This window comes from Salvelinus alpinus, chromosome 11 (assembly GCF_045679555.1).
Source record: "Salvelinus alpinus chromosome 11, SLU_Salpinus.1, whole genome shotgun sequence".
Taxonomy (NCBI): Eukaryota; Metazoa; Chordata; class Actinopteri; order Salmoniformes; family Salmonidae; genus Salvelinus; species Salvelinus alpinus.
The window spans coordinates 12,605,246-12,630,843 of NC_092096.1; the positions used below are offsets into that span (position 1 = coordinate 12,605,246).

At 47.6% G+C, this 25,598-nt stretch overlaps 1 protein-coding gene across 2 annotated transcripts in view; it reads right to left on the minus strand.

The window, feature by feature from the left end:
* The window catches only part of LOC139533580 (TBC1 domain family member 15-like), a 91,421-nt gene that overhangs the window by 12,045 nt on the left and 53,778 nt on the right, over positions 1 to 25,598 (minus strand). For both annotated transcript variants that reach the window (XM_071331730.1, XM_071331729.1), the window contains exons 10-15: positions 22,745 to 22,839; positions 21,213 to 21,329; positions 14,744 to 14,844; positions 9,661 to 9,760; positions 6,005 to 6,102; positions 5,086 to 5,202 (exon numbers count right to left, since the gene is read on the minus strand). In XM_071331730.1, coding sequence (XP_071187831.1) covers positions 5,086 to 5,202; positions 6,005 to 6,102; positions 9,661 to 9,760; positions 14,744 to 14,844; positions 21,213 to 21,329; positions 22,745 to 22,839 — 628 coding nt within the window. The remainder of the gene's footprint in view (positions 1 to 5,085; positions 5,203 to 6,004; positions 6,103 to 9,660; positions 9,761 to 14,743; positions 14,845 to 21,212; positions 21,330 to 22,744; positions 22,840 to 25,598) is intronic.

Below are 25,598 nucleotides of genomic sequence, written 5' to 3' on the forward strand. Positions count from 1 at the left end.
ATTTAGTTTCTAAAGACAAAGGAATTGTCCGGTTGGAACAGTATTGAAGTTATGATAAAAACATCCTAAAGATTGATTCTATACATCGTTTGACATGTTTCTTCGAACTGTAATATAACTTTTTTGACTTTATCTGGATGTAGTGCTCTCGCGCGTTGTGCATTTGGATTACTGGACTAAACGTGCGAAAGAAAAGGAGGTATTTGGACATAAATTATGGACTTTATCGAACAAAACTAACATTTATTGTGGAACATTCCGATGAAGATCAAAGGTAAGTGAATATTTATAACGCTATTTCAGACTTTTGTTGACTCCACAACATGGCGGGTATCTGTGTGGTGGCTGAGCGCTGTACTCAGATTATCGCATGGTGTGCTTTTGCCATAAAGTCTTTTTGAAATCTGACACAGCAGTTGCATTAAGGAGAAGTATATCTTTAATTCTATGCCTAACACTTATCTTTTATCAACGTTTATGATGAGTATTCCTGTAAATTGATGTGGCTCTCTGCAAAATCACCAGATGTTTTGGAGGCAAAACATTACTGAACATAACGCGCCAATGTAAACTCAGATTTACATACATGTATTGTGTAACATGAAGTCCTATGAGTGCCATCTGATGAATATCATCAAAGGTTAGTGATTAATTTTATCTCTATTTCTGCTTTTTGTGACTCCTCTCTTTGGCTGGAAAATGGCTGTGTTTTTCTGTGACTAGGCGCTGACCTAACATAATCAGATGGTGTACTTTCGTCGTAAAGCCTTTTTGAAATCGGACACTGTGGTGAGATTAACAAGTTTATCTTTAAAATGGTGTATAATACTTGTATGTTTGAGGAATTTTAATTATGAGATTTCTGTTGTTTGAATTTGGCGCCCTGCACTTTCACTGGCTGTTGTCATATCGATCCCCTTAACGGGATTTCAGCCGTAAGAAGTTAATGGATGAGATGAAAGTTAAGATGGTGGGGTAATTGTACTCTAAACAACATGTTGGAGGCATTAATGTGAAAGTCTATCCAGTCCTGAGTTACCTCAAGAGGATGTAGCGTTGATTAGGGCAACGCACCTGCCTATCAGGTGACCTGCCTATCAGCTTTTTAGGGCTTTCATTTCTGTGGAATCCAGCAGAAAAGTGTCCTGAAGACAAAGTCAGGCGAAGAGAGAGTGGGAAATGTCATGTTGTCATGCATATATAATTGTGCATAACTTAACACGTTGTTAATGCTGTTGTGCTTTGGTGTTTATATTTACTTTGGAAGTCTTGTGCTATCACTCTCTTAGGAACCAGAAGGAGAAAGTTGAAACAGAAGTCAACAGCTCCAGTGGACAAGTTATTATCAGTGTTGTGTAATAAATGGAAATGAGAGAGTGTTTGGTGTGATCATAGAACAGAGGCCATAAGTCTGAGTTTGTAAACCTCACTGTGAATGAGAGTTGTTTATTTTTTGTTTGTGTTATATTATCATTGCTTTTCCATTTATAAAGTAATTTCTAAGTGTATGATATCAGATGTGGGGGGGGTACTGATAGGTACAAAAAGGGGGTACTGATAGGTTTCTGAGCTTGAATGAATGCTTGGAAGGAGCTGAGTGGAGGGGAAACGATCACGTGGCAGTACAGATAAGAGGAACCGTTTAAGGCCCAGATCACTCAGCTCCCTGCCAGGCTATGATGCAATGTTTGGCGATAACGAGGAGACTCCATCCATAGTGGGGAATGTATACTACCACGGGTGAAACCATGGCTTTGTCTAATGCTGCTGTACTGACCCTCTGGGAAGAATAAACTTGGTTTAAAGCTTTCATAGTGAGCGTTGAGTTTTAACTCTGAGAATTAGAACCTAACAGCTACGTAGATATTCCATAAAAAACTAAATCTGCTGTTTCCAGCTACAATAGTCATTTACAACATTAACAATGTCTACACCGTATTTCTGATCAATTTGATGTTATATTAAAATGTACAAAAAAAATATGCTTTTCTTTCGAAAACAAGGACATTTCTAAGTGACCCCAAACTTTTGAACGGTAGTGTATATAAAAAAAATTGGGGGGGGGGGGGGGGGACTCACTGTTGAGAGGTATTTTTTTTGGGGGGGGGACGACTCACTGTTGAGAGGTATTTTTTGGGGGGGGGGGGGGACGACTCACTGTTGAGAGGTATTTTGGGGGGTGGGGGGAACTCACTGTTGAGAGGTATTTTGGGGGGGGGGGGAACTCACTGTTGAGAGGTATTTTGGGGGGGGGGGGAACTCACTGTTGAGAGGTATTTTTTGGGGGGGGAACTCACTGTTGAGAGGTATTTTGGGGGGTGGGAACTCACTGTTGAGGTATTATTGGGGGGGGGGGGGGGGGGGGAACTAACTGTTGAGAGGTATTTGGGGGGGGGGCTCACTGTTGAGGTATTATTGGGGGGGGGGGGGGAACTAACTGTTGAGAGGTATTTGGGGGGGGGGGGGGGGGGGGCTCACTGTTGAGAGGTACACAAGGTGCAATTCATACATTTGGTTGTACATCAGTAGTTTCTCTCATGTCAGTCAGTAACCACGATTCCATCCACAGATTTTATGCAAGTAAAGTCATACTGAAAAATAAATAAATCACAACATCTATGATGGAAACAGGAAGTTTCGTTACAATTATATAAATAAGACACAATTTGTTCGGTAAAATGTATTGTGAGAAATGGCGGCGGAAACGCTTTTATGCGCAAATATTGATATAATAACCATCAAATCACGTGATGGCTGATCCTCCAACTACGACTCGGGAAACCGTGCAGTTTATTAGGCTACAGATGAAATAAGTGATGAACGTCACAGGGTGGTGAAAGTGCACAGTGATATTGATGCTCCTTTTGATAGTCACTCAATTAGACCATGTCATCAAAACAAATATTTGATTGCTAAGTATTATTATTTTATTTATTTTTAGGGGGCAGATCAGCTTTAATAATGAAGATAGATTGTGGCTTCTATCAATGCAGTTGTCTGCATCATTTCCAATCCACCATTTTGGTTACAACATGATTCTATATGAGTTATTTCAAAAGTTTTGATGTCTTCACTATTATTCTACAATGTAGAAAAAATATTTTTAAAAATAAAGAAAAACCCTTGAATGAGTAGGTGTGTCCAAACTTTTGACTTGTACTGTATGGGGCAGCAGGTAGCCTAGTGGTTAGGCCAGGTAGCCTAGTGGTTAGGCCAGGTAGCCTAGTGGTTAGAGTGTTGGATTATTAACCGAAAGGCTACAAGATCGAGTCCCTGAGCTGACAAGGTACAAATCTGTCGTTCTGCCCCTGAACAAGGCAGTTAACCCACTGTTCCTAGGCCGTTATTGAAAATAAGAATTTGTTCTTAACTGACTTGCCTAGTTAAAAAAAATAATGACTAAAAACAGTTTTTGCAAATATATTAAGAATAAAGACTTGGGGCTGTTAGTCACTCTCTCACTGCAAAATGTGTAGAATTGTGTAAAACTTTTTCCTCTCCGCTTTCAAGGGGGCAGCTAAAAAAAAGTTTGCCTCCAAAATGCTAGAGCCAGCCCTGACTGCATGTGTGGATGTGGGTGTGCAGCCCAGCGAGCCACTGCGGCCCCTCGTGATGAGGACAGATGTTTTTGGTGGCCCCCACCCCATCGAAGTTGCACGTCCCTCTGTGCTAAAGTGATAACACGGATAAACACTTCAACACTGAATACCATTTTCAGTTGACTCCTTTAACACAAACCAGACAGTGTATTCTGTGTGGATGTAACACCTGTGTTGTAATGCGACTAGGCTGTGAGAGCCTGTTACTTAGAAGAACACATGCTCCTGCTAGGTGATAATTAACTGCTTCCTTCAGCCATCATAAAACACAGCGTAAAGCCCATTCTCTCTCTCCATGTTTCTCTCTCTCCCCACTCTCTTTCCCTCTCTCTCTTCCTCACTCCCTAAAAGTCCCCCCCTCGCTCTCCCCACTCTCTATCTACTGCCCCCTCCCTCTCTCTCTCCCACCTGGTGTTGTAGCTACTGTATAGATAGATCGAGCCTGCAAGGTCTCCATGGTTACCATCTACTAGCTGTCTACCAACTGCAGAAAGAACAGCTGTGATCACAACAGGAAGTAACCTCAAGGTAAAATGTTGAATGATTTAAATGGTTCTAAGCATCCTTACAGGCCATCATGTATATGACACAGCCAAGATAACTCCAGATTACATCAGCCTATATTTCTAGAGAGATTACCAGACCTGCCATTAGTAATTTTCAACATACAAAGACACTAAACATGCACTAAAACAATCCCAATACACTACTGAGAAAACAGGGGGGAAAACTAGTTCTATGGTTTTCATTGACCGTCATCAGTACATTTACATGGAGGAGGAGTCAAATTCTGCCAGTCTACATTTAGATGGAGGAGGAGTCAAATTCTGCCAGCCTACATTTACATGGAGGAGTCAAATTCTGTCAGCCTACATTTACATGGAGGAGGAGTCAAATTCTGTCAGTCTACATTTAGATGGAGGAGGAGTCAAATTCTGTCAGTCTACATTTAGATGGAGGAGGAGTCAAATTCTGTCAGTCTACATTTAGATGGAGGAGGAGTCAAATTCTGCCAGCCTACATTTAGATGGAGGAGACTTTTAATAGAGAGTGGTTGAACACCACTAAAAGACAGAGGGGACCAGACATCAATGTGTCTGTGGTGCTGTCCCCGCTCTCACCTTCTCCCACACTCTCCTCTCCTCCCCCACACTCTCCTCTCCTCCCCCACACTCTCCTCTCCTCCCCCACACTCTCCTCTCCTCCCCCACACTCTCCTCTCCTCCCCCACTCTCCCCTCCTTCTCCCCCACTCTCCCCTCCTTCTCCCCCACTCTCCCCTCCTTCTCCCCCACTCTCCCCTCCTTCTCCCCCACTCTCCCACACTCTCCTCCTCATCCCCCACTCTCCTCTGACAGGAGTTAAAAGGACCCTTTTTATTTTAAGAGGTAGGGCAGGTCATATTTAGTATAATGTTGACCCAACCAGCCTTGCACACACACAGAGACAGATACAAGTGAACACACACAAAATGTAAGAACACACACCTTGAGGATCTCATTGAAGCCGTATTGTTCCTCCATAATCTGGTGTTTCTCTGAGTCCAGGATGGCACAGCACACCAGCAGGTGGAAGTTCTGGCACGGCAGCCCAGTCCACATTACCTGAAGCCAACCCAGAGACAATCAGAGTCAGTGTGTGTGTGTGTGTGTGTGTGTGTGTGTGTGTGTGTGTGTGTGTGTAGATACAGTATCTGCATCATTATGTCTGATAAATCAAACTAATTGTTGTGATTCTGTGAAACATAATTAAATGAATGCTAATTGGCTTGTGTTTCCTCGCAATGCCTCTGGACGAATGGAGAGATGATGAAATGAAAACTAAACTACGGGCCCTTTTAATCAGGTTACTGATTCATCTCCGGGGAGTTGAGGAGGAGGAGAAGAAGAGGAGAGACTGAGGAGCAGCAGGACCAGAGAGTCAGGGAACAGAGAGAGGAGGAGGAGGAGAGCAGGACCAGAGAGTCAGAGGACAGAGAGAGGAGGAGGAGAGCAGGACCAGAGAGTCAGGGGACAGAGAGAGGAGGATGAGAGCAGGACCAGAGAGTCAGGGGACAGAGAGAGGAGGATGAGAGCAGGACCAGAGAGTCAGGGGACAGAGAGAGGAGGATGAGAGCAGGACCAGAGAGTCAGGGGACAGAGAGAGGAGGATGAGAGCAGGACCAGAGAGTCAGGGGACAGAGAGAGGAGGATGAGAGCAGGACCAGAGAGTCAGGAGACAGAGAGAGGAGGATGAGAGCAGGACCAGAGAGTCAGGGGACAGAGAGAGGCCACTGATTGATCAAGTGCTCACTGTAATGACTGATTGGTCTCTTTGATTGATTGGCTGGATTGACTGTGTGGGCTGATCGATCATTAGAGAACAGCCGATTGATTAACGGTAAACGCCTTGAAATGTCTGACTCACCTCCCAAAGACGCAGGACATCAGGGAAACTCAGTTCTCTCTTGAAGCGAATCAGGAGCCAGCGGAAGCAGAAGTACAGGTGACCAGAGTCCTGGGCCACTGTAAGATGGACACACACACACGAGGTTAGCAGAAGTACAGGTGACCAGAGTCCTGGGCCACTGTAAGATGGACACACACACACGAGGTTAGCAGAAGTACAGGTGACCAGAGTCCTGGGCCACTGTAAGATGGACACACACACACACGAGGTTAGCAGAAGTACAGGTGACCAGAGTCCTGGGCCATTGTAAGATGGACACACACACGAGGTTAGCAGAAGTACAGGTGACCAGAGTCCTGGGCCACTGTAAGATGGACACACACACGAGGTTAGCAGAAGTACAGGTGACCAGAGTCCTGGGCCACTGTAAGATGGACACACACACACACACACACGAGGTTAGCAGAAGTACAGGTGACCAGAGTCCTGGGCCACTGTAAGATGGACACACACACGAGGTTAGCAGAAGTACAGGTGACCAGAGTCCTGGGCCATTGTAAGATGGACACACACACGAGGTTAGCAGAAGTACAGGTGACCAGAGTCCTGGGCCACTGTAAGATGGACACACACACGAGGTTAGCAGAAGTACAGGTGACCAGAGTCCTGGGCCACTGTAAGATGGACACACACACGAGGTTAGCAGAAGTACAGGTGACCAGAGTCCTGGGCCACTGTAAGATGGACACACACACGAGGTTAGCAGAAGTACAGGTGACCAGAGTCCTGGGCCACTGTAAGATGGACACACACACGAGGTTAGCAGAAGTACAGGTGACCAGAGTCCTGGGCCATTGTAAGATGGACACACACACGAGGTTAGCAGAAGTACAGGTGACCAGAGTCCTGGGCCACTGTAAGATGGACACACACACGAGGTTAGCAGAAGTACAGGTGACCAGAGTCCTGGGCCACTGTAAGATGGACACACACACGAGGTTAGCAGAAGTACAGGTGACCAGAGTCCTGGGCCACTGTAAGATGGACACACACACACACGAGGTTAGCAGAAGTACAGGTGACCAGAGTCCTGGGCCATTGTAAGATGGACACACACACGAGGTTAGCAGAAGTACAGGTGACCAGAGTCCTGGGCCACTGTAAGATGGACACACACACGAGGTTAGCAGAAGTACAGGTGACCAGAGTCCTGGGCCACTGTAAGATGGACACACACACGAGGTTAGCAGAAGTACAGGTGACCAGAGTCCTGGGCCACTGTAAGATGGACACACACACGAGGTTAGCAGAAGTACAGGTGACCAGAGTCCTGGGCCATTGTAAGATGGACACACACACGAGGTTAGCAGAAGTACAGGTGACCAGAGTCCTGGGCCATTGTAAGATGGACACACACACACGAGGTTAGCAGAAGTACAGGTGACCAGAGTCCTGGGCCATTGTAAGATGGACACACACACACGAGGTTAGCAGAAGTACAGGTGACCAGAGTCCTGGGCCACTGTAAGATGGACACACACACACACGAGGTTAGCAGAAGTACAGGTGACCAGAGTCCTGGGCCATTGTAAGATGGACACACACACACGAGGTTAGCAGAAGTACAGGTGACCAGAGTCCTGGGCCACTGTAAGATGGACACACACACACACGAGGTTAGCAGAAGTACAGGTGACCAGAGTCCTGGGCCATTGTAAGATGGACACACACACACGAGGTTAGCAGAAGTACAGGTGACCAGAGTCCTGGGCCACTGTAAGATGGACACACACACACGAGGTTAGCAGAAGTACAGGTGACCAGAGTCCTGGGCCACTGTAAGATGGACACACACACACGAGGTTAGCAGAAGTACAGGTGACCAGAGTCCTGGGCCACTGTAAGATGGACACACACACGAGGTTAGCAGAAGTACAGGTGACCAGAGTCCTGGGCCACTGTAAGATGGACACACACACACACGAGGTTAGCAGAAGTACAGGTGACCAGAGTCCTGGGCCACTGTAAGATGGACACACACACACACGAGGTTAGCAGAAGTACAGGTGACCAGAGTCCTGGGCCATTGTAAGATGGACACACACACACGAGGTTAGCAGAAGTACAGGTGACCAGAGTCCTGGGCCACTGTAAGATGGACACACACACACACGAGGTTAGCAGAAGTACAGGTGACCAGAGTCCTGGGCCATTGTAAGATGGACACACACACACGAGGTTAGCAGAAGTACAGGTGACCAGAGTCCTGGGCCACTGTAAGATGGACACACACACACGAGGTTAGCAGAAGTACAGGTGACCAGAGTCCTGGGCCACTGTAAGATGGACACACACACGAGGTTAGCAGAAGTACAGGTGACCAGAGTCCTGGGCCACTGTAAGATGGACACACACACACGAGGTTAGCAGAAGTACAGGTGGCCTCTGCAACATCACAAGGTTAGAATGAAGGGAACCCGACAACATCTGAGGTATTGTCTTTAGACATCATGAGCTTAAAAGCCATTGGCATCGATCCAACCATCCCTGAGAGGGTTAAATCCACTCTGAACGTGTCAGAGTTGTGAGCATCTCTGATCAAGGAGCTGCAGGAAGATCAATAGTGAGGAAGTGGAGGCTCGTAAATTAAAGTCAACCAATCATAGACCTTAAGCCTCTTTTACGTCCCATCTCCATCTCTTCTTTCTCCCCCCCACCACACCCCCCCAAAAAGACAATCACGTCCATCACTGTCATCCTCTTCCTGCCCTCAATCTAACCTTTCCTGCTCAAATTAAAGCGATAAATAACACGTTTCATTTACATATTATTGAATTTACTTGGTTTATTGTTCTTGGAAGGTCTCTAAATTCCAGAGGAGCCGTTGTTGTTATCCGGCGAGGTAACGAACAGCAGGCCAGTTTTAGTAAGGTGGCTGAGCGAGCCCAAATTAATCAAGAAAATTAATGACTATAAAGTACGCGGTGATAAATCAACATCGTCCCAATCAGACTGCACCGTTAGCGCCAGCCGCATTTAAAACAGCCTAATTCAAAACAACTTATCAGGGTCTGTTTAGGGATGCAGCTGCCCTCTACGACCTCCAGCAAATAGGAAAGACTTTCCAAACAGAACACACCATATTTATCTCATTAGGAAGACTTAGTCAAACTTGGAAAAAACTCTTGTTTTTCTCTCGAAGACAAATGTGGCGTCGTCACTTGAGAGAGAAAAATCACACGGGTAATATTTCATTGGCTCGATCAAGATGATTATCTAGTACACTTATGATGAGGATGAATGTGATCCGTTGTCACGGTGAACGTTCTATCCTGTGGATTCTAAATGGTAGTAAATGGGAGTTATTCATTGGACAGGGACTGGACTACCCGGACTCCAATAATGGACGCTAAACTTAATTTTCTGTAAGGATTTTTTTTTTTTAAGCATGCCCTGTTTGTGTGTTCCCCTCACCCAGGTAGTTACAGAAGGACAGGTCCTGTAGTCATAGCAGTGTGTGTGTGTGTGTGTGTGTGTGTGTGTTCCCCTCACCCAGATAGTTCCAGAAGGACAGGTCCAGTAGTCGTAGCAGTGTGTGTGTGTGTGTGTGTGTGTGTGTGTGTGTGTGTGTGTGTGTGTGTGTGTGTGTGTGTGTGTGTGTGTGTTCCCCTCACCCAGATAGTTCCAGAAGGACAGGTCCAGTAGTCGTAGCAGAGTGCTGAGTTGGATCAGCTGAGTCTTCATACCCTGCATCTGCTCCTCAAAGTTCTGGTGCTGAGAATGTAGACAGAATCGAAATACATTCACACTATATAGACGACATGATCGACACTATGTGGACACCTGCTGGTCAAACATCTCATTCCAAAAACATGGGCTTTAACATGGAGTTGGTCCCCCCTTTAGCTGCTGTAACAGCCTCCACTCTTCTGGGAAGGCTTTCCACTAGATGTTGGAACATTGCTGCTGTAACAGCCTCCACTCTTCTGGGAAGGCTTTCCACTAGATGTTGGAACATTGCTGCTTTAACAGCCTCCACTCTTCTGGGAAGGCTTTCCACTAGATGTTGGAACATTGCTGCTTTAACAGCCTCCACTCTTCTGGGAAGGCTTTCCACTAGATGTTGGAACATTGCTGCTTTAACAGCCTCCACTCTTCTGGGAAGGCTTTCCACTAGATGTTGGAACATTGCTGTGGGGGACTTGATTTTATTTCAGCCACAAGAGCATTACTGAGGTCGGGCACTGATTAGGCCTAGCTCGCAATCAGCGTTCCAATTCATCCCAAAGGTGTTCGATTGGGGGTTGAGGTCAGGGCTCCCGTGAAGGCCAGTCAAGTTCTTCCCATACCGATCTTGACAAACCATTTCTTTCTATATGGACCTCGCCTTGTGCACGGGGGCATTGTCATGCTGAAACAGGAAAGAGCCGTCCCCAAACTGTTGGAAACACAAAGTTGGAAGCACAGAATCATCCAGAATGTCATTGTATGCTGTAGCATTAGATTCCCCTTCGCTGTAACTATGGAGCCTCGCCGAAACCATGAAAAACAGCCCAGATCATTATAGCTCCTCCTCCACACTTTACAGTTGGCACTACGCACGGAGCAGGTAGTGTTATCTTGGCATCTGCCTATCCCAGATTCGTCCGTCGGACTGCCAGATGAAGTGTGATTCATCACTCCAGACAATGCGTTTCCAACGCTTGGCATTACGTTATGGTGATCTTAGGCTTGTGTGCGGCTGCTCAGCCATGGAAACCCATTTCATGAAGCCCGACGAACAGTTCTTGTGCTGATGTTTCTTCCAGGGGCAGTTTTGGAAGTCGGTAGTGAATGTTGCAACCCGAGGAGTGATGATTTTTACGTGCTTCAGCACTCGGCGGTCCCGTTCTGTGAGCTTGTGTGGCCTACCACTTTGCACGCTGAGCCGTTGTTGCTCCTAGACATTTCCACTTCACAATAACAGCACTTAGAGTTGACCGGGGGCAGCTCTAGCAGGGCAGAAATTAAACGAACTGACATGTTGGAAAGGTGTCATCCTATGAAGGTGCCACGTTGAAAGTCACTGAGCTCTTCAGTAAGGCCATTCTACTGCCAATGTTTGTTTATGGAGATTGCATGGCTGTGTGCTCAATTTTATACACCTGTCAGAAACGGGGGTGGCTGAAATAGCCGAATCCACTGATGTGAAGGAGTGTCCACATACTGCTGTATATAGAGTTTATACAGTAATACAGACAGATGAACTAGGGATGCTGTTAAAGCAACAACATGTTGGTGACAGTCGGCCAGTCAATCGGCCTGTCGGCCAGCCAGCCATTCAGTCTGCCGGCTAGTCGGCCAGTCATTCAGCCAGTCATTCAGCCAGCCAGTCATTCAGCCAGCCAGCCTGTCGGCCAGCCAGCCAGTCATTCAGTCAGCCAGCCAGTCAGTCATTCAGTCAGCCAGCCAGTCAGTCATTCAGTCAGCCAGCCAGCCAGCCAGCCAGCCAGTCATTCAGCCAGCCAGTCATTCAGCCAGCCAGTCATTCAGCCAGCCAGTCATTCAGCCAGCCAGCCAGCCGGTCAGCCAGCCAGTCGGCCAGCCAGCCAGTCATTCAGTCAGCCAGTCATTCAGTCAGCCAGTCATTCAGCCAGCCAGTCATTCAGCCAGCCAGTCATTCAGCCAGCCAGTCAGCCAGCCAGTCATTCAGCCAGCCAGTCATTCAACCAGCCAGCCAGTCATTGTCTGCTGGCTAGTCGGCCAGCCAGCCAGTCATTCAGCCAGCCAGCCATTCATTCAGTCAGCCAGCCAGTCGGCCAGCCAGCCAGTCATTCAGCCAGCCAGCCAGTCACATAACACCATATTGATGCTCTCTACTCCTCAATCTCCAGCTTTCCTTTTACCTTCCTCACTAACAAGTTGCTATGTGGCAGGTGTTTAAATCAATAACCCTGATGTAGCCATGTTTAATGTATTAATGGGTGGGATGACAGCTACAGTGCTGGAGATGACATGGTCTGTGGGTTTCCTTTGAATAACAAGGGTCTGTCAGGTACAAGACCATTCAGCCGAGTAATAATAACATGATTGCTGTTTACCCTAACCTCTGTGTGTGTGTGTGTGTGTGTGTGTGTGTCTGTTTACCAGAGTAGACCAGCCCTGGGCTACAGTATCTATAAAGCTATGAATGGATAATGAACACAAAACCCCTTTTAAATGACTTCAGCAGCTATGTGGAGGTAAGAATAGAGGAAACAGGATGGTGTCGTAACAGAGAACAGACGGGAGGCTGGGCGGTGACGTAACAGAAGACAGGAAGCTGGACGTTGTCGTAACAGAAGACAGGAAGCTGGACGTTGTCGTAACAGAAGACAGGAAGCTGGACGTTGTTGTAACAGAAGACAGGAAGCTGGACGTTGTCGTAACAGAAGACAGGAAGCTGGGCGTTGTCGTAACAGAAGACAGGAAGCTGGACGTTGTCGTAACAGAAGACAGGAAGCTGGACGTTGTCGTAACAGAAGACAGGAAGCTGGACGTTGTCGTAACAGAAGACAGGAAGCTGGACGTTGTCGTAACAGAAGACAGGAAGCTGGGCGTTGTCGTAACAGAAGACAGGAAGCTGGGCGTTGTCGTAACAGAAGACAGGAAGCTGGACGTTGTCGTAACAGAAGACAGGAAGCTGGACGTTGTCGTAACAGAAGACAGGAAGCTGGACGTTGTCGTAACAGAAGACAGGAAGCTGGACGTTGTCGTAACAGAAGACAGGAAGCTGGACGTTGTTGTAACAGAAGACAGGAAGCTGGATGTTGTTGTAACAGAAGACAGGAAGCTGGACAGTGTTGTAACAGAAGACAGGAAGCTGGACAGTGTTGTAACAGACAGGAAGCTGAATGGTGTTGTAATAGGTTGGATAATAAGACAGAAAAAAATGAATTCAGAACACAAATCATGGAGCTGGAGTGACATCAAAAAGCGCGAGGGCTCTGCTCAGCTATTGGTGGAGGCTGTGAGAGAGTGGTCTTGGATGCATCCTTTGTGAAATGCACCATGGGAACCCAGCGTGGTCAGGTAATCAGGTCACACTCTACCAACACTTCCCTAGTTGGCCTCCCTCTCTCGTTAAACAGGAAGAACTGTGCTGTCATATACTTCTACACAGAGGTCAGTGAAGGTCTCACCCACAGACATGGACTGACTAGAATGGACATCCTCATTTAATTTGCTTTGGTCTGAGGGGCTTTGTCCATTCTAGTAAATATACACTGCTCAAAAAAATAAAGGGAACACTTAAACAACACAATGTAACTCCAAGTCAATCACACTTCTGTGAAATCAAACTGTCCACTTAGGAAGCAACACTGATTGACAATACATTTCACATGCTGTTGTGCAAATGGAATAGACAAAAGGTGGAAATTATAGGCAATTAGCAAGACACCCCCAAAAAAGGAGTGATTCTGCAGGTGGTGACCACAGACCACTTCTCAGTTCCTATGCTTCCTGGCTGATGTTTTGGTCACTTTTGAATGCTGGCGGTGCTCTCACTCTAGTGGTAGCATGAGACGGAGTCTACAACCCACACAAGTGGCTCAGGTAGTGCAGTTCATCCAGGATGGCACATCAATGCGAGCTGTGGCAAAAAGGTTTGCTGTGTCTGTCAGCGTAGTGTCCAGAGCATGGAGGCGCTACCAGGAGACAGGCCAGTACATCAGGAGACGTGGAGGAGGCCGTAGGAGGGCAACAACCCAGCAGCAGGACCGCTACCTCCGCCTTTGTGCAAGGAGGTGCACTGCCAGAGCCCTGCAAAATGACCTCCAGCAGGCCAAAAATGTGCATGTGTCAGCATATGGTCTCACAAGGGGTCTGAGGATCTCATCTCGGTACCTCGGTTCCAATCTTGGTGTTCTCTGGCAAATGCCAAACGTCCTGCACGGTGCTGGGCTGTAAGCACAACCCCCACCTGTGGACGTCGGGCCCTCATACCACCCTCATGGAGTCTGTTTCTGACCGTTTGAGCAGACACATGCACATTTTTGGCCTGCTGGAGGTCATTTTGCAGGGCTCTGGCAGTGCACCTCCTTGCACAAAGGCGGAGGTAGCGGTCCTGCTGCTGGGTTGTTGCCCTCCTACGGCCTCCTCCACGTCTCCTGATGTACTGGCCTGTCTCCTGGTAGCGCCTCCATGCTCTGGACACTACGCTGACAGACACAGCAAACCTTTTTGCCACAGCTCGCATTGATGTGCCATCCTGGATGAACTGCACTACCTGAGCCACTTGTGTGGGTTGTAGACTCCGTCTCATGCTACCACTAGAGTGAGAGCACCGCCAGCATTCAAAAGTGACCAAAACATCAGCCAGGAAGCATAGGAACTGAGAAGTGGTCTGTGGTCACCACCTGCAGAATCACTCCTTTTTTGGGGGTGTCTTGCTAATTGCCTATAATTTCCACCTTTTGTCTATTCCATTTGCACAACAGCATGTGAAATTTATTGTCAATCAGTGTTGCTTCCTAAGTGGACAGTTTGATTTCATAGAAGTGTGATTGACTTGGAGTTACATTGTGTTGTTTAAGTGTTCCCTTTATTTTTTTGAGCAGTGTATTTCTATGTTACGTATGTTCTAATGATTCAGAAGTTCTCAGTTTTACCCATCTGGTCCATAAAGGAGACAAATCACTAGAAGGTTATGTCCCTGCTAGTTTATCAAGCCTATTTCTATGGTCTTATTACATTATGTCTGTTCTAGTATATCTAGTTCTATGTTGTCAGTCTCACCATCTGGTCCATGAAGGAGACAAAGCACCAGAAGGCGTCCACCTCGTTCTCCATCACATAGAGGATCGGAGACAGCAGGTCACTCATACCCTGGACATAGCCTGGTGACAGAGAGAAAATAACCCGCTTTAGTCAATATGTCAGCCAGCCAGCCAGTCAGCCAGTCAGTCAGTCAGCCAGTCTGCCAGCCAGTCAGTCAGCCAGTCAGCCAGCCAGTCTGCCAGCCAGTCAGTCAGCCAGTCTGCCAGCCAGTCAGCCAGCCAGCCAGTCTGCCAGCCAGTCAGCCAGTCAGTCAGTCAGCCAGCCAGTCAGCCAGTCTGCCAGCCAGTCAGTCAGCCAGTCTGCCAGCCAGTCAGTCAGCCAGCCAGTCAGTCAGCCAGTCTGCCAGCCAGTCAGCCAGTCAGTCAGCCAGTCTGCCAGCCAGTCAGTCAGCCAGTCAGCCAGCCAGTCAGCCAGCCAGCCAGCCAGTCAGTCAGCCAGCCAGTCAGTCTGCCAGCCAGTCTGCCAGCCAGTCAGTCAGCCAGTCAGTCAGCCAGTCAGTCAGTCAGTCAGTCAATCAAAGCCTGGTGGTGACAGAGAGGATTTGAAACAGTTCTGGAGAGCTTTCATACCAACACAATCTTGACCACAGGAGGTTGGTGGCACCTTAATCAGGGAGGACTGGCTCGTGGTCATGACTGGAGCGGAATCAGTGGAATGGTATCAAATACATCAAAGGTGTTTGATGTTTCCAGGTGTTTGATGCCATTCCATTCACTCCCGTTCCAGCCATTATGATGAGCCGTCCTCCCCTCAGCAGCCTCCACTGATCACATCTGGTGCTGAGTGGCATGTAGTATTTATTGTTGGTGAATCCTCAGTTACGACCCAGTAGAGGCTGAGTACATGTAGTATGACGTGGTCTTACCCAGGTCAAAGTCATTCAGTATGACAAGCGTGGTCGTACCCAGGTCAAAGTCATTCAGTATGACAAGCGTGGTCTTACCCAGGTCAAAGTCATTCAGTATGACAAGCGTGGTCTTACCCAGGTCAAAGTCATTCAGTATGACAAGCGTGGTCTTACCCAGGTCAAAGTCATTCAGTATAACAAGCGTGGTCTTACCCAGGTCAAAGTCATTCAGTATGACAAGCGTGGTCGTACCCAGGTCAAAGTCATTCAGTATAACAAGCGTGGTCTTACCCAGGTCAAAGTCATTCAGTATGACAAGCGTGGTCTTACCCAGGTCAAAGTCATTCAGTATGACAAGCGTGGTCGTACCCAGGTCAAAGTCATTCAGTATGACAAGCGTGGTCTTACCCAGGTCAAAGTCATTCAGTATGACAAGCGTGGTCTTACCCAGGTCAAAGTCATTCAGTATGACAAGCGTGGTCTTACCCAGGTCAAAGTCATTCAGAATGACAAGCGTGGTCTTACCCAGGTCAAAGTCATTCAGTATGACAAGCGTGGTCTTACCCAGGTCAAAGTCATTCAGAATGACAAGCGTGGTCTTACCCAGGTCAAAGTCATTCAGTATGACAAGCGTGGTCTTACCCAGGTCAAAGTCATTCAGTATGACAAGCGTGGTCTTACCCAGGTCAAAGTCATTCAGTATGACAAGCGTGGTCTTACCCAGGTCAAAGTCATTCAGTATGACAAGCGTGGTCTTACCCAGGTCAAAGTCATTCAGTATGACAAGCGTGGTCTTACCCAGGTCAAAGTCATTCAGAATGACAAGCGTGGTCTTACCCAGGTCAAAGTCATTCAGTATGACAAGCGTGGTCTTACCCAGGTCAAAGTCATTCAGTATGACAAGCGTGGTCTTACCCAGGTCAAAGTCATTCAGTATGACAAGCGTGGTCTTACCCAGGTCAAAGTCATTCAGTATGACAAGCGTGGTCTTACCCAGGTCAAAGTCATTCAGTATGAGAAGCGTGGTCTTACCCAGGTCAAAGTCATTCAGTATGACAAGCGTGGTCTTACCCAGGTCAAAGTCATGCAGTATGACAAGCGTGGTCTTACCCAGGTCAAAGTCATTCAGTATAACAAGCGTGGTCTTACCCAGGTCAAAGTCATTCAGAATGACAAGCGTGGTCTTACCCAGGTCAAAGTCATTCAGTATGACAAGCGTGGTCTTACCCAGGTCAAAGTCATTCAGTATGACAAGCGTGGTCTTACCCAGGTCAAAGTCATTCAGAATGACAAGCGTGGTCTTACCCAGGTCAAAGTCATTCAGAATGACAAGCGTGGTCTTACCCAGGTCAAAGTCATTCAGTATGACAAGCGTGGTCTTACCCAGGTCAAAGTCATTCAGTATGACAAGCGTGGTCTTACCCAGGTCAAAGTCATTCAGTATGACAAGCGTGGTCTTACCCAGGTCAAAGTCATTCAGTATGACAAGCGTGGTCTTACCCAGGTCAAAGTCATTCAGTATGACAAGCGTGGTCTTACCCAGGTCAAAGTCATTCAGTATGACAAGCGTGGTCTTACCCAGGTCAAAGTCATGCAGTATGACAAGCGTGGTCTTACCCAGGTCAAAGTCATTCAGTATGACAAGCGTGGTCTTACCCAGGTCAAAGTCATTCAGTATGACAAGCGTGGTCTTACCCAGGTCAAAGTCATGCAGTAGGACAAGCGTGGTCTTACCCAGGTCAAAGTCATGCAGTATGACAAGCGTGGTCTTACCCAGGTCAAAGTCATTCAGTATGACAAGCGTGGTCTTACCCAGGTCAAAGTCATTCAGTATGACAAGCGTGGTCTTACCCAGGTCAAAGTCATTCAGTATAACAAGCGTGGTCTTACCCAGGTCAAAGTCATTCAGAATGACAAGCGTGGTCTTACCCAGGTCAAAGTCATACAGTATAACAAGCGTGGTCTTACCCAGGTCAAAGTCATACAGTATGACAAGCGTGGTCTTACCCAGGTCAAAGTCATTCAGTAGGACAAGCGTGGTCTTACCCAGGTCAAAGTCATACAGTAGGACAAGCGTGGTCTTACCCAGGTCAAAGTCATTCAGTATGACAAGCGTGGTCTTACCCAGGTCAAAGTCATTCAGAATGACAAGCGTGGTCTTACCCAGGTCAAAGTCATTCAGTATGACAAGCGTGGTCTTACCCAGGTCAAAGTCATTCAGTATGACAAGCGTGGTCTTACCCAGGTCAAAGTCATGCAGTAGGACAAGCGTGGTCTTACCCAGGTCAAAGTCATGCAGTAGGACAAGCGTGGTCTTACCCAGGTCAAAGTCATTCAGTATGACAAGCGTGGTCTTACCCAGGTCAAAGTCATGCAGTAGGACAAGCGTGGTCTTACCCAGGTCAAAGTCATGCAGTAGGACAAGCGTGGTCTTACCCAGGTCAAAGTCATGCAGTAGGACAAGCGTGGTCTTACCCAGGTCAAAGTCATGCAGTAGGACAAGCGTGGTCTTACCCAGGTCAAAGTCATGCAGTAGGACAAGCGTGGTCTTACCCAGGTCAAAGTCATGCAGTAGGACAAGCGTGGTCTTACCCAGGTCAAAGTCATGCAGTATGACAAGCGTGGTCTTACCCAGGTCAAAGTCATGCAGTATAACAAGCGTGGTCTTACCCAGGTCAAAGTCATTCAGTATGACAAGCGTGGTCGTACCCAGGTCAAAGTCATGCAGTAGGACAAGCGTGGTCTTACCCAGGTCAAAGTCATGCAGTAGGACAAGCGTGGTCTTACCCAGGTCAAAGTCATGCAGTATGACAAGCGTGGTCTTACCCAGGTCAAAGTCATTCAGTATGACAAGCGTGGTCGTACCCAGGTCAAAGTCATGCAGTAGGACAAGCGTGGTCTTACCCAGGTCAAAGTCATGCAGTAGGACAAGCGTGGTCTTACCCAGGTCAAAGTCATTCAGTAGGACAAGCGTGGTCTTACCCAGGTCAAAGTCATTCAGAATGAGAAGCCTGGTCTTACCCAGGTCAAAGTCATACAGTAGGACAAGCGTGGTCTTACCCAGGTCAAAGTCATTCAGTATGACCAGCGTGGTCTTACCCAGGTCAAAGTCATACAGTAGGACAAGCGTGGTCTTACCCAGGTCAAAGTCATGCAGTAGGACAAGCGTGGTCTTACCCAGGTCAAAGTCATGCAGTAGGACAAGCGTGGTCTTACCCAGGTCAAAGTCATGCAGTAGGACAAGCGTGGTCTTACCCAGGTCAAAGTCATACAGTAGGACAAGCGTGGTCTTACCCAGGTCAAAGTCATGCAGTAGGACAAGCGTGGTCTTACCCAGGTCAAAGTCATTCAGTATGACAAGCGTGGTCTTACCCAGGTCAAAGTCATTCAGTATGACAAGCGTGGTCTTACCCAGGTCAAAGTCATTCAGAATGACAAGCGTGGTCTTACCCAGGTCAAAGTCATGCAGTAGGACAAGCGTGGTCTTACCCAGGTCAAAGTCATACATGCAGTAGGACAAGCGTGGTCTTACCCAGGTCAAAGTCATACAGTAGGACAAGCGTGGTCTTACCCAGGTCAAAGTCATGCAGTAGGACAAGCGTGGTCTTACCCAGGTCAAAGTCATGCAGTAGGACAAGCGTGGTCTTACCCAGGTCAAAGTCATGCAGTAGGACAAGCGTGGTCTTACCCAGGTCAAAGTCATGCAGTAGGACAAGCGTGGTCTTACCCAGGTCAAAGTCATACAGTAGGACCAGCGTGGTCTTACCCAGGTCAAAGTCATTCAGTATGACCAGCGTGGTCTTACCCAGGTCAAAGTCATGCAGTAGGACAAGCGTGGTCTTACCCAGGTCAAAGTCATGCAGTAGGACAAGCGTGGTCTTACCCAGGTCAAAGTCATTCAGTATGACAAGCGTGGTCTTACCCAGGTCAAAGTCATACATGCAGTAGGACCAGCGTGGTCTTACCCAGGTCAAAGTCATACAGTAGGACCAGCGTGGTCTTACCCAGGTCAAAGTCATACATGCAGTAGGACAAGCGTGGTCTTACCCAGGTCAAAGTCATGCAGTAGGACAAGCGTGGTCTTACCCAGGTCAAAGTCATACAGTAGGACCAGCGTGGTCTTACCCAGGTCAAAGTCATGCAGTAGGACAAGCGTGGTCTTACCCAGGTCAAAGTCATGCAGTAGGACAAGCGTGGTCTTACCCAGGTCAAAGTCATGCAGTAGGACAAGCGTGGTCTTACCCAGGTCAAAGTCATACAGTAGGACCAGCGTGGTCTTACCCAGGTCAAAGTCATTCAGTATAACAAGCGTGGTCTTACCCAGGTCAAAGTCATTCAGAATGACAAGCGTGGTCTTACCCAGGTCAAAGTCATGCAGTAGGACCAGCGTGGTCTTACCCAGGTCAAAGTCATACAGTAGGACAAGCGTGGTCTTACCCAGGTCAAAGTCATACAGTAGGACAAGCGTGGTCTTACCCAGGTCAAAGTCATGCAGTAGGACAAGCGTGGTCTTACCCAGGTCAAAGTCATGCAGTAGGACAAGCGTGGTCTTACCCAGGTCAAAGTCATGCAGTAGGACAAGCGTGGTCTTACCCAGGTCAAAGTCATTCAGTAGGACAAGCGTGGTCTTACCCAGGTCAAAGTCATGCAGTAGGACAAGCGTGGTCTTACCCAGGTCAAAGTCATTCAGTATGACAAGCGTGGTCTTACCCAGGTCAAAGTCATTCAGTAGGACAAGCGTGGTCTTACCCAGGTCAAAGTCATTCAGTAGGACAAGCGTGGTCTTACCCAGGTCAAAGTCATGCAGTAGGACAAGCGTGGTCTTACCCAGGTCAAAGTCATTCAGTAGGACAAGCGTGGTCTTACCCAGGTCAAAGTCATGCAGTAGGACAAGCGTGGTCTTACCCAGGTCAAAGTCATTCAGTAGGACAAGCGTGGTCTTACCCAGGTCAAAGTCATGCAGTAGGTCAAGCGTGGTCTTACCCAGGTCAAAGTCATACATGCAGTAGGACCAGCGTGGTCTTACCCAGGTCAAAGTCATACAGTAGGACAAGCGTGGTCTTACCCAGGTCAAAGTCATGCAGTAGGACAAGCGTGGTCTTACCCAGGTCAAAGTCATGCAGTAGGTCAAGCGTGGTCTTACCCAGGTCAAAGTCATACATGCAGTAGGACCAGCGTGGTCTTACCCAGGTCAAAGTCATGCAGTAGGACAAGCGTGGTCTTACCCAGGTCAAAGTCATGCAGTAGGTCAAGCGTGGTCTTACCCAGGTCAAAGTCATACATGCAGTAGGACCAGCGTGGTCTTACCCAGGTCAAAGTCATACATTAGGACCAGCGTGGTCTTACCCAGGTCAAAGTCATGCAGTAGGACCAGCGTGGTCTTACCCAGGTCAAAGTCATACATTAGGACCAGCGTGGTCTTACCCAGGTCAAAGTCATGCAGTATGACCAGCGTGGTCTTACCCAGGTCAAAGTCATGCAGTAGGACAAGCGTGGTCTTACCCAGGTCAAAGTCATTCAGTAGGACAAGCGTGGTCTTACCCAGGTCAAAGTCATACAGTAGGACCAGCGTGGTCTTACCCAGGTCAAAGTCATACATGCAGTAGGTCATGAGGACATCGTGCAGCAGAATCAGTCCTGGGTTGTCTGGTCCTTCATAGAAAGTGATGGTCCTGTCTGTCCTGTTCACGTCTTTCTCTGTGGAGGAAATCAACACAGTCACAGGCCTCAGAATCCCCTTCAATCACCAAATACATTTGGATGTAGAGGATTTGACTCAGTGAAACGGTGCTGCTACAGGGTTACACACAGACAATAACAGACTAAATATATAGATGTAGAATTTACACCATCCATCGTGACGGACTGACAAAGTTTCTGTCCTGTTTACTTCTTCCTCTGTAGAGGGAACTAACAGCCACCAGTATTCATAAAGAACAGGAGGGTCTTTCTTCTGTAGAGGGAACTAACAGCCACAAGTATTCATAAAGAATAGGAGGGTCAGATGACATGGACAGAAGGAACCTGATCGTAGATCAGCACTCCCAACTCAGAGACGCTTTATGAATACAGGCCCCGACTTCACCACTGGTCTGGTCTGCCCGATTGTCCTCAGACATAAAGTTTACTACCAGGAGTTGAAATCAGAAGCACTTCAAACAGTTCAGCATTTCTCCGTGCCAGCCGCCGCTCATTTCCATATTCATTTCAGCTGACATTTACAGAGAGCACACAACTCTAACCCTGTTACAACCGGAGCCTAATTTCAATCCTTTGAATAGAAGGGGGGAGCGACTCAGAGAGGGAGAGAGAGAGAATAACGAGACGGAGAGAACAGAAATGCCAAGTCCATTGAGGAGCCAGCCAGATCCAGTATGGATCATTCCTCAACGATCAGGAGGAGATGAGATCCCATTACCTGGCTGACATGGGCCCTGTCCCAAATGACAACCTACTGCCTATTTAGTGCACATAGGGCTCAGGTCAAAAGTAGTGCACTATATACAGGGTATAAGATGTCATTTGGGACGCGGCCACGGGGCTGGGTTCTACAGGCTGACGACGCTGATGGAATATTGAATAAATAAAACACGGGGCTGATCCGATGGGAGCCAGATTGATTCCAGTCTCAGCTCAGACTTCAAGTAGCTAAACTAGGAAAGGTGTCACACTTTGTTTCAAATGGTTTTTGCTGAGCAGTTTGGGGTTCAGACCCGGACAAATGTGGCCAACTTTTGTTCTTCACTGGCTGTGGGGGGGGGAGTTAAGTTGCTGACTGAGGCTGTTGGAACAAGGAGTCTAACTCATTAACATATTGGAAAGGTCTCCTGTTTGTCACAGTGCCCATTGTTCAAACCACGTAACCATCCTACTGTCAGACCAATGGAATACAACTATTGTCCATCGGTTAGAAGGGAAAACTGGCTTCTGGCTTCTCCAACAACCCCAGACAGAGCCCCCCCAGACAGAGCCCCCAGACAGAGTGATGATGATGAAGATGACCTATTAGACTCCTAACTAACATTCTGTTATTAGTGATGATGATGATGGTGATTACCTATTAGACTCCTGACTAACATTCTGTTAGAAGTGATGATGATGATGGTGATTACCTATTAGACTCCTGTGGTCTCTAAACATGCTGTTGTGTTTCTCCTGCTCCTCACTCACTGACTTCCACTGGAGCTTCATACGGAAGTACTCATCCCTGAGGAAAGAGGATGAGGAGAGAGGGGGAATAAGTACTCATCCCTGAGGAAAGAGGATGAGGAGAGGGGGAATAAGTACTCATCCCTGAGGAAAGAGGACGAGAAGAGAGGATGAGAAGAGAGGGGGAATAAGTACTCATCCCTGAGGAAAGAGGATGAGAAGAGAGGGGGAATAAGTACTCATCCCTGAGGAAAGAGGATGAGAAGAGAGGATGAGAAGAGAGGGGGAATAAGTACTCATCCCTGAGGAAAGAGGATGAGAAGAGAGGGGGAATAAGTACTCATCCCTGAGGAAAGAGGATGAGAAGAGAGGGGGAATAAGTACTCATCCCTGAGGAAAGAGGATGAGAAGAGAGGATGAGAAGAGAGGGGGAATAAGTACTCATCCCTGAGGAAAGAGGATGAGAAGAGAGGGGGAATAAGTACTCATCCCTGAGGAAAGAGGATGAGAAGAGAGGGAGAATAAGTACTCATCCCTGAGGAAAGAGGATGAGAAGAGAGGGGGAATAAGTACTCATCCCTGAGGAAAGAGGATGAGAAGAGAGGATGAGAAGAGAGGGGGAGAATAAGTACTCATCCCTGAGGAAAGAGGATGAGAAGAGAGGATGAGAAGAGAGGGGGAATAAGTACTCATCCCTGAGGAAAGAGGATGAGAAGAGAGGGGGAATAAGTACTCATCCCTGAGGAAAGAGGATGAGAAGAGAGGGGGAATAAGTACTCATCCCTGAGGAAAGAGGATGAGAAGAGAGGGAATAAGTACTCATCCCTGAGGAAAGAGGATGAGAAGAGAGGGAATAAGTACTCATCCCTGAGGAAAGAGGATGAGAAGAGAGGGAATAAGTACTCATCCCTGAGGAAAGAGGATGAGAAGAGGGAGAATAAGTACTCATCCCTGAGGAAAGAGGATGAGAAGAGAGGGGGAATAAGTACTCATCCCTGAGGAAAGAGGATGAGAAGAGGGGGAATAAGTACTCATCCCTGAGGAAAGAGGATGAGAAGAGAGGGAATAAGTACTCATCCCTGAGGAAAGAGGATGAGAAGAGAGGGAATAAGTACTCATCCCTGAGGAAAGAGGATGAGAAGAGAGGGAATAAGTACTCATCCCTGAGGAAAGAGGATGAGGAGAGGGGGAATAAGTACTCATCCCTGAGGAAAGAGGATGAGGAGAGGGGGAATACGTACTCATCCCTGAGGAAAGAGGATGAGAAGAGAGGATGAGAAGAGAGGGAATAAGTACTCATCCCTGAGGAAAGAGGATGAGAAGAGAGGGGGAATAAGTACTCATCCCTGAGGAAAGAGGATGAGAAGAGAGGGAATAAGTACTCATCCCTGAGGAAAGAGGATGAGGAGAGGGGGAATAAGTACTCATCCCTGAGGAAAGAGGATGAGAAGAGAGGGGGAATAAGTACTCATCCCTGAGGGAAGAGGATGAGAAGAGAGGGGGAATAAGTACTCATCCCTGAGGAAAGAGGATGAGAAGAGAGGGGGAATAAGTACTCATCCCTGAGGGAAGAGGATGAGAAGAGAGGGGGAATAAGTACTCATCCCTGAGGGAAGAGGATGAGAAGAGAGGGGGAATAAGTACTCATCCCTGATGGAAGAGGATGAGAAGAGAGGGGGAATAAGTACTCATCCCTGAGGAAAGAGGATGAGAAGAGAGGGGGAATAAGTACTCATCCCTGAGGAAAGAGGATGAGAAGAGAGGGGGAATAAGTACTCATCCCTGAGGAAAGAGGATGAGAAGAGAGGATGAGAAGAGAGGGGGAATAAGTACTCATCCCTGAGGAAAGAGGATGAGAAGAGGGGGAATAAGTACTCATCCCTGAGGAAAGAGGATGAGAAGAGAGGGAATAAGTACTCATCCCTGAGGAAAGAGGATGAGAAGAGAGGGAATAAGTACTCATCCCTGAGGAAAGAGGATGAGAAGAGAGGGAATAAGTACTCATCCCTGAGGAAAGAGGATGAGGAGAGGGGGAATAAGTACTCATCCCTGAGGAAAGAGGATGAGGAGAGGGGGAATAAGTACTCATCCCTGAGGAAAGAGGATGAGAAGAGGGGGAATAAGTACTCATCCCTGAGGAAAGAGGATGAGAAGATGGGGAATAAGTACTCATCCCTGAGGAAAGAGGATGAGGAGAGGGGGAATACGTACTCATCCCTGAGGGAAGAGGATGAGAAGAGGGGAATAAGTACTTATCCCTGAGGAAAAAGGATGAGAAGAGAGGATGAGAAGAGAGGGAATAAGTACTCATCCCTGAGGAAAGAGGATGAGAAGAGAGGGGGAATACGTACTCATCCCTGAGGAAAGAGGATGAGAAGAGAGGGAATAAGTACTCATCCCTGAGGAAAGAGGATGAGGAGAGGGGGAATAAGTACTCATCCCTGAGGAAAGAGGATGAGGAGAGGGGGAATACGTACTCATCCCTGAGGAAAGAGGATGAGAAGAGAGGGAATAAGTACTCATCCCTGAGGAAAGAGGATGAGGAGAGGGGGAATAAGTACTCATCCCTGAGGAAAGAGGATGAGGAGAGGGGGAATACGTACTCATCCCTGAGGAAAGAGGATGAGAAGAGAGGGGGAATAAGTACTCATCCCTGAGGAAAGAGGATGAGGAGAGGGGGAATAAGTACTCATCCCTGAGGAAAGAGGATGAGAAGAGAGGGGGAATAAGTACTCATCCTTGAGGAAAGAGGATGAGGAGAGGGGGAATACGTACTCATCCCTGAGGAAAGAGGATGAGAAGAGAGGGGGAATAAGT